The 10,305-nt window shown below is 42.4% G+C and overlaps 1 protein-coding gene across 1 annotated transcript; it reads left to right on the top strand.

Moving 5' to 3' along the window:
* The first annotated feature begins 2,573 nt into the window (after positions 1–2,573).
* On the top strand, positions 2,574–8,358 carry irx1b (iroquois homeobox 1b). The gene is made up of 4 exons (XM_072575158.1): positions 2,574–3,002; positions 5,473–6,469; positions 6,705–6,774; positions 7,048–8,358. Exons 1-4 carry the CDS (start codon positions 2,769–2,771, stop codon positions 7,100–7,102), a joined length of 1,356 nt encoding a protein of 451 aa, XP_072431259.1. The 5' UTR covers positions 2,574–2,768; the 3' UTR covers positions 7,103–8,358.
* Positions 8,359–10,305: the final 1,947 nt, after the last annotated feature.

Genomic DNA, 10,305 nt, shown 5'->3' with positions numbered 1-10,305 from the left:
ATGTGGCTCCAACCACTACTTAAACACAACATACAATTCCATCATGGCACTGATTAATAATGCCATAGTACTGTGCAGTCCACCATGTGTAGATCTATCTGGGCTCTCAAATGCCTTTTCGGAATCAATCAAGTTCCTGTTAAATTTAACTTTTATTTTTTTTGTAATTTCCTCTCGGTGTATAAAAACGTTGATTGCTGCATGAGTTACATCGAACATAACAGCACGGTACAGGCCCTTTGGCCTTCGATGTTGCACCGACCTGTGGACGGAATCTGAAGCCCATCTAACCGACACTATTCCATTCTCGTCCATGAGCCTATCCAATGACCATTTAAATGCCCTTAAAGTTGGCGAGTCCACGACTCTTCCTCATCATTTAAAATCTTTCCTTCGTGCGTTTTTGTTCGCAAATGGACATTTAAACAGCAAAGTAATCTTGAGCACTTTCCCTAAGATATCAGGTATTGCAGCTTGGTGTTTTGTTTTCTCCCTTTGTTGGCCTGAGGCCTTTAGCTTGTTTCATAAGGGTCACATTTATTAGTACAGGTGGACACATTTTCCTTTTAGCTATGACAGCCCCCCATATTCACACAATCACTGGCGTGATTTAGTCATCTCATTGTGCTTTTCATTAGTTTGAGATTTCTTTGCCTCATTCAAGTTTCAGTTTATCGACGCGTTTAATTTTCGCTGCAGTTACAACTTTGCTGTTGTGATTCGCCCAAGGTAGCGAGGGCGTTCCGGTTTAATTGAGACGATATCAGCATAAAAGACAAAAACACCAAGGGAGGGTGGTTAAATAAAATCAGTCCTTGGTAGAACATACAGATAATGTTACTTTGCCTGCACATTCAGTACCGTCGCATATTCTGCAATGGTCTCTGAAGGTGGTGAAGTTACGCATCATTTGGGAGAAGATAAGGCATTGCATCTGATAACTATGGGGTTGGAATGCGATGAGAGTTTAAGTGAGACGTATCAAAGAAGTTTCACGTGATTGATGGATGTACTAAGTGGCAAGTTAACCCCGCGGGTGGGCGACGATCATTTAGGTAACTTGCGAGAAATCAACTGGGTGTGGGCTACACACGGACCTCGCAACTGGTCTGAGGTGAGATCTCAGACGCCGTCAAATCTATTTGAGGATATCCCACCTGAATTCACAATCGATGTTCAGCAAAGCGATACAGGACAAGCAACTCCATAGTTAACCAGAGGAATTGAATTAGGTGTCTGTCCAAATGTGTTCATGATTAGACACAGGTTTAACTATGGAATTAAAGGCTACCATCTTCACTCACGTTATTTTGTAAACAGTTTTGTGTTATCCCTATGTAAAATAATCCTTTCAAAGCACGACCTTCCGGTTTTTTTTAATGCTTTTGTTGGAGGGTTGAGAGGGTGTGGGGCTTGATGAAGAAAGAACTTTCTTGACGCCATTCAATATTTTACATGTCCAAACTGGGTCAGCTTGTTGCAATCTTCCGGATTGAACTGTTGCAAACTCTTTTTGAGGCAAGTTGCACCGGGAAACTGCGAGCAGACCTCATTTTGTTTTAATAATCACACAAATAAGTTCTTGGAATGTATCACTATTTCAAAATTCTGCCGCGATCCAGTGACCATAACAGAGCCCAGACATTTCCTCGCCCGCCAGGTTTCCAAAGCAAAGGCTCCATCTCTCCGTTTACCTGTAAGTAGGGCAGCTCCCGGTTCAGTCACAAGGAGAGGGGACCGGACCAAAAACAAAACAAAAAGCTCCAATTCCTGGCCTTTCCTGATCACTTTTCAGTATCTCCACCAACACACACACACACAAAACGCAATGTTGCTTGCCTGTAGACGCAGGCCATGTTTAATACGGGAAGGCAACAGAACATAAAGGCGGCAGTTGTGAGAGAAAGGTTACAGCAAAAAAATATAGATAACACAAAGAGAAATAAAAACAAAGACCTGACGCCCTTCTTTATTGTTAATCCCGAACACACGGGCGGTCCGTTCTGTTTAACAATGCATAAATAATAAATTGCCTGGTATTCGTTATTTCATCAGGTTCTTTCTTGCGGCCTGTCATCACATTGACACCACAATAAGCACATATCTGGTGTAATTTAGGGTAATTGGTAATGATCTATCTTTTTGAGTTTTAAAGTCAGCTCCCTTTCAGCTCAGTACAGTACAAGATTTGTCTATTGGCCCTGCTTATATGACTAAATTATGCGTGTATAATAGCTGTTGGCTGGTGCGAGTGTTGACACTTGTTTTATTGGGGGCTAGAAAACAATCCGAGAGATTGTACAAAAAAAGGGACACCGGACGGTTTAAGAAAGGGGGGGGGGGGAGGAATAGCAGTGTTGGACAGCTGTAAAATCATGTAGACAGGTTGTCGTACACCAGTGGGTGCTCCACTGAATAGATCCGAATGCAAAACATTTAACACAACACAACACAGAGTGGCCCAACCGTGCGAAGCCACATGTTCCAAACTAGGCGGGGCTTGCCGCTAAAGTGACCTGTCAGTCAAAACATCAACTTCAAATGATATCTACGGATCTGCCAGGACCTATGGGCAGACACATCAGTTGGAGTTGAATTGGCGATCAGATCGCTTACAGGGAGACTCTGCAGGCTAGGACAAAAAGAGACGGGATTTGGAGACGACCGGGAGCGACTTCTTTTTTCCCCACCCCTCGATCTTTTTTTTTGTTTTGTTTTGTTGTTGCCGTTTTCTGCGTTTTGAGTTCGTGGAGATCTCTTCTGAGGAGATGGCCTTCCCTCAGCTCGGGTATCCTCAGTATTTAAGTGCGAGCCAGGCTGTGTACGCTGCCGATCGGCAGGGAGTGCTAGCTTCTTCCCGTGGAGGCGCCGAGCTGGGAGCTAACCCCGCCGCCGCCGCTGCTGTAACCTCGGTACTGGGAATGTACGCGAACCCTTACACAGCCCAGAACTACAGCGCTTTCCTCCCCTACACCACCGACTTCACCATGTTCTCCCAAATGGTAAGTGCGATCAATCTTCTGCCACACTTTGTGCGGGGCATTCTTACCCAAACGCTTCAATATTATTCTCTTCTAAAGAAACCCAGTTCTGCGGCTACAGTAAAGTTTCCCAAAAAAAAACTGTCTCGTGCGCATCCCCACAAATATGTAAAAGACCTGAGGTGAGAAACAGATTTCCCCCCCCCACCCCTAATTTTCACCAAAGCAATCTACAGTTACAGCACCGAGCTTATAAAGCAGCGAGACATTATCTGGCCGCTCGTGTACTGCTAAACGTAATATCAGTAAACGGCGATCATTATGCCTTTCTTATTTTGGATTGAAGTTAGTGCCATAAATACGGTGTAAACGTTCAAGAATCACTGTTCCGGATTGCACGACGAAAGGAATATTGGGCCCGTGGGTAGAGAGAATTAGAAACCAGCTTTGAAAAGTTTGACATTCTCTATCGTCCGGCCATATTCCCGGTTCCTCTTGTTAACAGCGCGCAGGGACACGTTATAAACTCTTATCGTAGTATTTTCTGATTAACTGTGGCCACCTCGCCATGTCCGAAGATCATGGCAGTTGTCTGTTGTCTTAGTATAATTATGGACGAGCTAGGCCAAAGTTGTCTTGAGTTTCGCTCCAGACAGCAGTTAATATATGCAATTCCGCAACTGAACGTAGAGCTTTGTTTTAACCTGTCATATCCACACACGGTACAGGGAATGAAGGCACCTCACTCTATTTTATGCGTCATACAATGTGACTAAAAAATATCATTTATTTTGCTTATTCCAATTGCGGATACCACAGTTTAAAAAATGCAAAAGTTTTGCAATTAACCGTCTCTATATTGATTGTATAACCTTGAGAATGAATGAAAGATCACTGCAAATTCGGCTCAAATGTGATTTTAGAATAACTCGTTTTTCGCTTTTAGACTGCGGTTCTCTTCCTGTCTCGTTTCGCCCTTTCTTAAACAAATCAATAATCAGGCAAATTTGGTAATCTGGGTAATGGACTCTGGGCCCTGGGAATAAGGGTTTTGCATAGATTTGCAGGGGTGGAAATCCGATCATCTCATGTCGAGACTGAAGAAGTGCAAGGAGATTTTTTTTTGAGATCAGCCCAGACAATTATCTACAAAATATTGAACGGTGACCACTGATCCTCCAGTTTGTGAAGATTTCCTGTTGGCTTGATAATAATCCAGACGCCCTGTTCATTCTCCTCTTGGAACAGATAACAGGCGCTGCCGTTGAATTTAAATTCGTGCAGGTTTCCCAGAACAGTTAAGATTGTTCACGATTCTTTTGATTAAGCGTCCTTGGAGTTATCGTACAATGCCAAAAGCACATAATATAGAAATGTAAATGGTCAACCCAGAATCCTATCTAATATACGAGAAAGTTGGCCTCTGAAAAACTAGAAGAGCATGATGTTTGTAAGCAGAAAGTGAAGAATTAATATAAACCTTTCCAAGTTTACATTAGTGGAAACTTGCAAAACAAACTGAGCAGAATTTGTATTTCTGAATATCAGAACAGTTAAAGATCCATAAATAGACCGCTTTCTGTTGTATTGTTTACATTGCGGCTATGTCAGTATGATCTGAATTATATAATGTTTTCAACTTTTTAAATTTAACATGGAATTTTTTTTCAAGGAGCTGAAGTAGACTCAGGATCACCGATGTAACTACAGTCCAGACATTTAAAAATATTCCTTTTCCTCCCTCTAAAATGTCCATGCAATGTTTGACTTGTAACACTGAAACGCAATCATGAGAAAAAGATCTCCGCCATTGAAATCAGTCATTCAATCTTGAAAAAGATATTCTGCCTACTGTTTTAAAACATGTTTTGGAAAAGTGAGTCCCTTGAAAATTAAGTGATTGAAATGATTGGCTCAGTATTTTAACAGTCTTTCGCAAAGATTTGTATAACCAATTACAAAACAGAAAACACGAGGCTTAGATTGTATCCCTGCAATTTAAATCTCAGTTAAAATATGTTCGACATTGCAGCCCACTGATAACATAATTTAAAGTTGTAGTGTCGGTCTTAAATGTAGAATATAGGTTTTCTAATAAGTAATTCTAAGTTTTCTATTTATAATTCGGTATTTTAGTCACTAACAGCTATGTTACATGCATTTCACTGCGAGTGGTGCTTGGCAGCTGTTTTGGACTACATGTTTGAGTTACTAAAGTTTGGTCTAATTATACAATTGTGACGACAAGATTTCTCTTTTGCCTGTCTTGCGGAAAGTTTAATCTACTTTCGTAATTTTTAAAAAAAAGTTTGAAAACTTAACACTAATTCATGCCAACACCAAACTTTGAATTGCTTATTGTGTGCCCTGTTTTCGTGACAAATTCAGACCTCAAATGGCCGACTGCAGATAATGTATGAGACAAACCTGACCTTGTTTTAACGCACTCTCCCTTCTGCATCCCCCGTCCCTTTGTCTGACTTCATTTCAGGGATCACAGTATGAATTAAAGGATAATCCTGGGGTTCATCCGGCGGCATTTGCAGCACATGCGGCTCCTGCTTATTATCCCTATGGACAGTTTCAGTATGGAGATCCTGCCAGACCCAAAAACGCCACCCGGGAGAGCACAAGTACTCTCAAAGCCTGGCTCAACGAGCACAGGAAGAACCCGTACCCGACCAAAGGGGAGAAGATCATGCTGGCCATCATCACCAAGATGACCCTGACCCAGGTCTCCACCTGGTTCGCCAACGCCAGGAGGAGACTCAAGAAAGAGAACAAAATGACTTGGGGTGCTCGAAGTAAAAGTGATGACGGTACTCTCTACGGCAGCGACACAGAAGGGGAGAGCGAGAAAAAGGAGGAGGATGAGGAGATTGACCTGGAAAGCATCGACATCGATAAAATTGACGAAAACGACGAGGAGCAGAGCAATGAGGAAGAGGAGGAAAAGCTGAACCTCAGTAATGAGGGGGAGAAAGCAGACGTGGAGAGGGAACATGATCGGACATTGCAGGGGTCTGAAAGTGACAGTAAAGCAAAGGAGACGGATAGAGTAGATGGAAGTGTCGTTGAAAACAATGGCACCAGGGGCGTATCTCTAGCACAAGGAAATTTGCTAATCCCAAATCATAGCAAACCCAAAATCTGGTCTTTGGCAGAGACTGCAACCAGCCCGGACAGCGCCCAGAAATGCTCTCCGACCAGTCACACACCGTCGACCATCCAGCACCCAGCTTTTCTCTCAAACCACGGACTCTATACTTGTCAGATCAGCAAGTTTCATAACTGGACAAACGGCGCTTTCCTGGGCCAGAACTCTTTGCTAAATGTCAGGTCGTTTCTGGGTGTAAATCATCATCACCACCACCACCACCATCACCCTCCACAACATCCTCAGCAGCAACAGCCTTCTGTGCTAACAGCAGCCCTGGGAGCAGTCAGCAATGAAAAATCAACAGACATCCCCAGCCCAAAACACACAGGTATTTTACACACACAACCCTCCAGTGAGCTTTACATTTTTAATGTTATATATTCAGCGCTCAGCCGATGCCAGATCTGACGGCTTCCAGCGATGTAACTGAGCTTCAAAGGACAAATGCAACCGTTCCCCCCGCCCCCCCCCCCCTTTCTCTCTCTAAACTTGCATTTTAACTTCAAAACTCAAATCATGTCTTTGCCTGGAGACTGACCCGGAATGTTTATTTTATTTTCCAGAAAGAGAATGTATTCCAGGCGAATCTCCATCACAATCGCTAAAAATATCGTTTCAGCCCGTAAATGAAAGGTGAGTTTTTTTTATGGTTAACGCATCAATTTTGTTTTCAAAAGGCAGGCAGGTTACAGGAATACACAGTATTCTGCACATTGTTGACGCGGTTTATTTATTTTAAAGGAAGAATTCTTAGGGAATTATCCGTCAGTGTTTATACATTTGGTGATAACAGACGTATTTATTGAGTCTGGAACTTTTGTTTTGGTCTTTTTGAGATGCATACTGTATTTACACAATATCTTATAGGACTGGCCACTCAAATATTTGTGCTTCTGTACTTTTCAGCTCACGGTCCCAGAAGGAAGGAACACCAGTTCTGGCAACCATCTCTTCCGTCTGAAGAAGTTTTACCGTGAAAGGAAAAAAAAATTAAAAAGAAAATTGAAAAAAAGCTAATTTTGCTTCACTTTTCTTGCCGCAGTGTCAAGCAACACAAAATCCCTTTCAAAACAAAACTTGACAAATATGTAACGATTTGTTTCACATTGTAACATATCAGCACGTGTTATTCTAATTGATTTTGTTTTTTTTCCCTGACGCGATCATTATTGGTTTGGTAATTATTTTCCCACGTTCCGTGTTTTTTTTTGTATATAGAGTGATTATAATTGTAAATAAGCGCGTGAGCAGAACTTGTCAGAATCATATATTTTTGTCTAATAAACTAAAAGAAATTAGAGCAACCTCCCATCTCCACGTAACCTTACGTGACCTTGTATTGATTTTCAAAGCGTCACATTTTGCAGGGTTTTGAAAGGATTGTCAGTGTATTGGGGATGGGACGCTGACGAAAACAGCCTGAACGTATTTTTGTAAACACAGTTTTATTGCTGCTGTCCGGACTACTTTATCTCCAATGTGACATTGAATCCAAAGGTGAAGGTGCGAGAAACAGACAACAAAAAAAAACTGTTCCAAACTAGGTTGCGATCTCAGCAAAGTAAATGTCCCAGTGTTTATTCTCCTGGTCCCCTATGAAACCAATCAGTGACCTTTAAGGTGCTACTAACACGACAGATGGCTGCTCCTGGTGGAAAAGGGGGAGCTCAATGAAGCAAACAGCTGCTAAAGCAATTAAAAAATAATATGGGAAGTCTGTGTCCAAACAGGGAGGTGGGGGAGAAAGAAAAAAAGAGACAAGCTCATCACGGATCGGAAATAATAGCAACTGTGAAATAAAATAGTAACAAAGAGTCAGAGCAGCGAGTATCGATTGCTTGGCTGATTTCACCTCATTGGAATAACGCTTTCTACTGCTGTCTGACAAGCACAAAAAAACCCTTCCTTTCGAGCGATACAGTTACATTATCAATGGTATTCAGACACATACGCCATTTGTATGAGGTTATCCTGAAAGAAATGCTATATTTGATTCTGATGAATTTATATACAATGCATTTTTAAATGATGATATTTAACGAAAATGTTTTTGTCGGGATGTGACAGATTATTTAATTTTTAAAAAAGGCGTGTGTTGACACCAGAAATAATAACTTGGTCATTTTACAAGATTCTAAATGTATCTAAATGTATTTAAATGATTTGTTCGGAACTTAAAAATGGAATCTAAGTGATTTATGTTGCATATGTCAGTTATTAAAGAGGTGAAACGTTAAAGTCGGTTCCAAAGTACGTTTAAAATAGTAACTTCAAAAATTTGGCATTTAGTTCTCAGATCCTAACTATTTCTTCATTTATTTAGCAGCAATATTATTAAGGTACCGTGTGGACATTTTGCTGGATTGTAATTCGTATTGTGTTTGAGGTGACGCGCTTGCCTTTGTGGAACCTATCACAGTCCGCACTCTCTTCAACTCCACGTTGCCACAAGGTTGGCTCAGTTAGATACAGAGTTTCACTTCAGACGAAGAGGAACCCTTCTCTTTCGGATGAGACGTTGCTAATTTCGACGTGGCGCGCCGATTGCATGTGCAGAGTGCTGCGCCGAAGCAGCTGAGTATGGGGAAACTGTGGACCGACAGCTCCCTCTATGGATAGCTCCAGAGGCTGGGGGGTGGGGAGGAGGGAGGTGGGGAGGTGTCGGCCCCCGAGCACATACATTAGTCTGTCGATTTGACTCACCAGTCACCGAGGAGATCCACGCCGTCTATTTACACACGTGACAAAGGTTCCTTTTCTATCCAAAATGCTAATTGAGGGGGAGGTATAGCTTTTACAGTATTTACACACTAGGTAGAGAGTCTCACAGTTACTCATGTGAATGAAAAAAAAAGTTTCAGATGCTTGGAAACAGATGATTAACGTTTCAAGTCTATCAATTTCCATCAGAACTTTATAACCCTAGAGTTAACCCTCTCTCTCTCTCCACAGATACTTCGTGACCTCCTGGGTATTTCCACTTTGTGCAGACTTGAAGCATATACACTGTTTTTTTTAAATATTCGTTTAACCTATCTTTTTTTTTACACGACGAGCGAGTGACATGAGCGAGGCCTCAATCTTTTCCGCACTTGCACTCTCAGCCGTTGTAGTGCGAAGCGCGGAGGAAGCTGCCAGCCGCCGACTGCGCCCATTGACTAGTTTCGCAAATCCTTTTCGGCGGTTAGGGTTTCGAAAGGGCAGCCCCTATTTCCACACCTATTTTTCGGACAGGGTGGAGGGAACAGAAACGCGCGGTCACACGCACAAAACAAAAAGAAACGCAGCCAGAGGCAGTGGCACCCTTTGACACGCTGTGACCGAGAAACTCAAGACACCGCGTCTTTATTTTTTAGCGGCATTTTACCCCCGCCCCAACTCCCCAAGAGACATGTAGAGAGAGAACTCAATCACAGGCTGCCACCGATGGTACCATTCCTGTCGTTTTGAGCACACTGCCACATTGTTGCTCGGCTGCAAACCTGTCCCGCCACACTGGGAAGCTTTAAATCCCAGTTATGGTTTTTTATTTGAGTGGGGATTCCTTACACTTGGCCTGCTGGGAATTTGTAGACTACACTTTCCGATTTATTTTGAATAGAATAACTAACTCTTCGAGCGCCTTGCTGCTGCATTGATTGCAGCATGTTTGAGACAGACTTGAGTGTTAAAAAAAAGGATTTGAATGACAAAGGATGCCCAAACGACAAAACACCGTTGGCAAAGCATTCACCGAAGAACGGGATAGAATCGATCCTGTCAATTATTTTATGTTATGCTGTTTTCTCTCCACCCCCCCCCCCCCCCAGACTTTGATTAAAAAGCCAAAAACACCCTCTCAGTTCCGCTTTTTGTAAACAGGCTCTGGAAGGATTGTATCTAGTCTCACTGGTACTGAGGTCAAAAGATAAACTTTGTAAACGACTTTTAGGATTCAATTCGCTTTAAGTGAACGAACTGAACATTCCGAGTCTCTCTCTCACCATCCCCGCCCTTTAACTTTTCGGGTTCATTCGTCACCCGCTCACATGTTCCCAATGAATTTCTGAACAGAAATCGTCAAAGTCCTCCTGCTCTACCAACTGAAACCGTGACGATCACCACCGTTAGCAAATAATTGTGTGTTGCAAAAGATTCGTCTCCGAACCCACCTACATGCGGGAA

Source organism: Chiloscyllium punctatum, chromosome 8, assembly GCF_047496795.1.
Source record: "Chiloscyllium punctatum isolate Juve2018m chromosome 8, sChiPun1.3, whole genome shotgun sequence".
NCBI lineage: Eukaryota > Metazoa > Chordata > Chondrichthyes > Orectolobiformes > Hemiscylliidae > Chiloscyllium > Chiloscyllium punctatum.
This window is presented reverse-complemented; position numbering and strand designations above follow the sequence as displayed.

What these genes read in the sequence shown, in the direction of transcription:
- irx1b (XM_072575158.1), top strand. Translation starts at nt 2,769, where the DNA reads ATGGCCTTCCCTCAGCTCGGGTATCCTCAGTATTTAAGTGCGAGCCAG. An exon ending in TCACCATGTTCTCCCAAATG is followed by an intron (nt 3,003 to 5,472) that starts GTAAGTGCGATC and finishes ACTTCATTTCAG; the next exon opens with GGATCACAGTATGAATTAAA. An exon ending in CCCCAGCCCAAAACACACAG is followed by an intron (nt 6,470 to 6,704) that starts GTATTTTACACA and finishes TTTATTTTCCAG; the next exon opens with AAAGAGAATGTATTCCAGGC.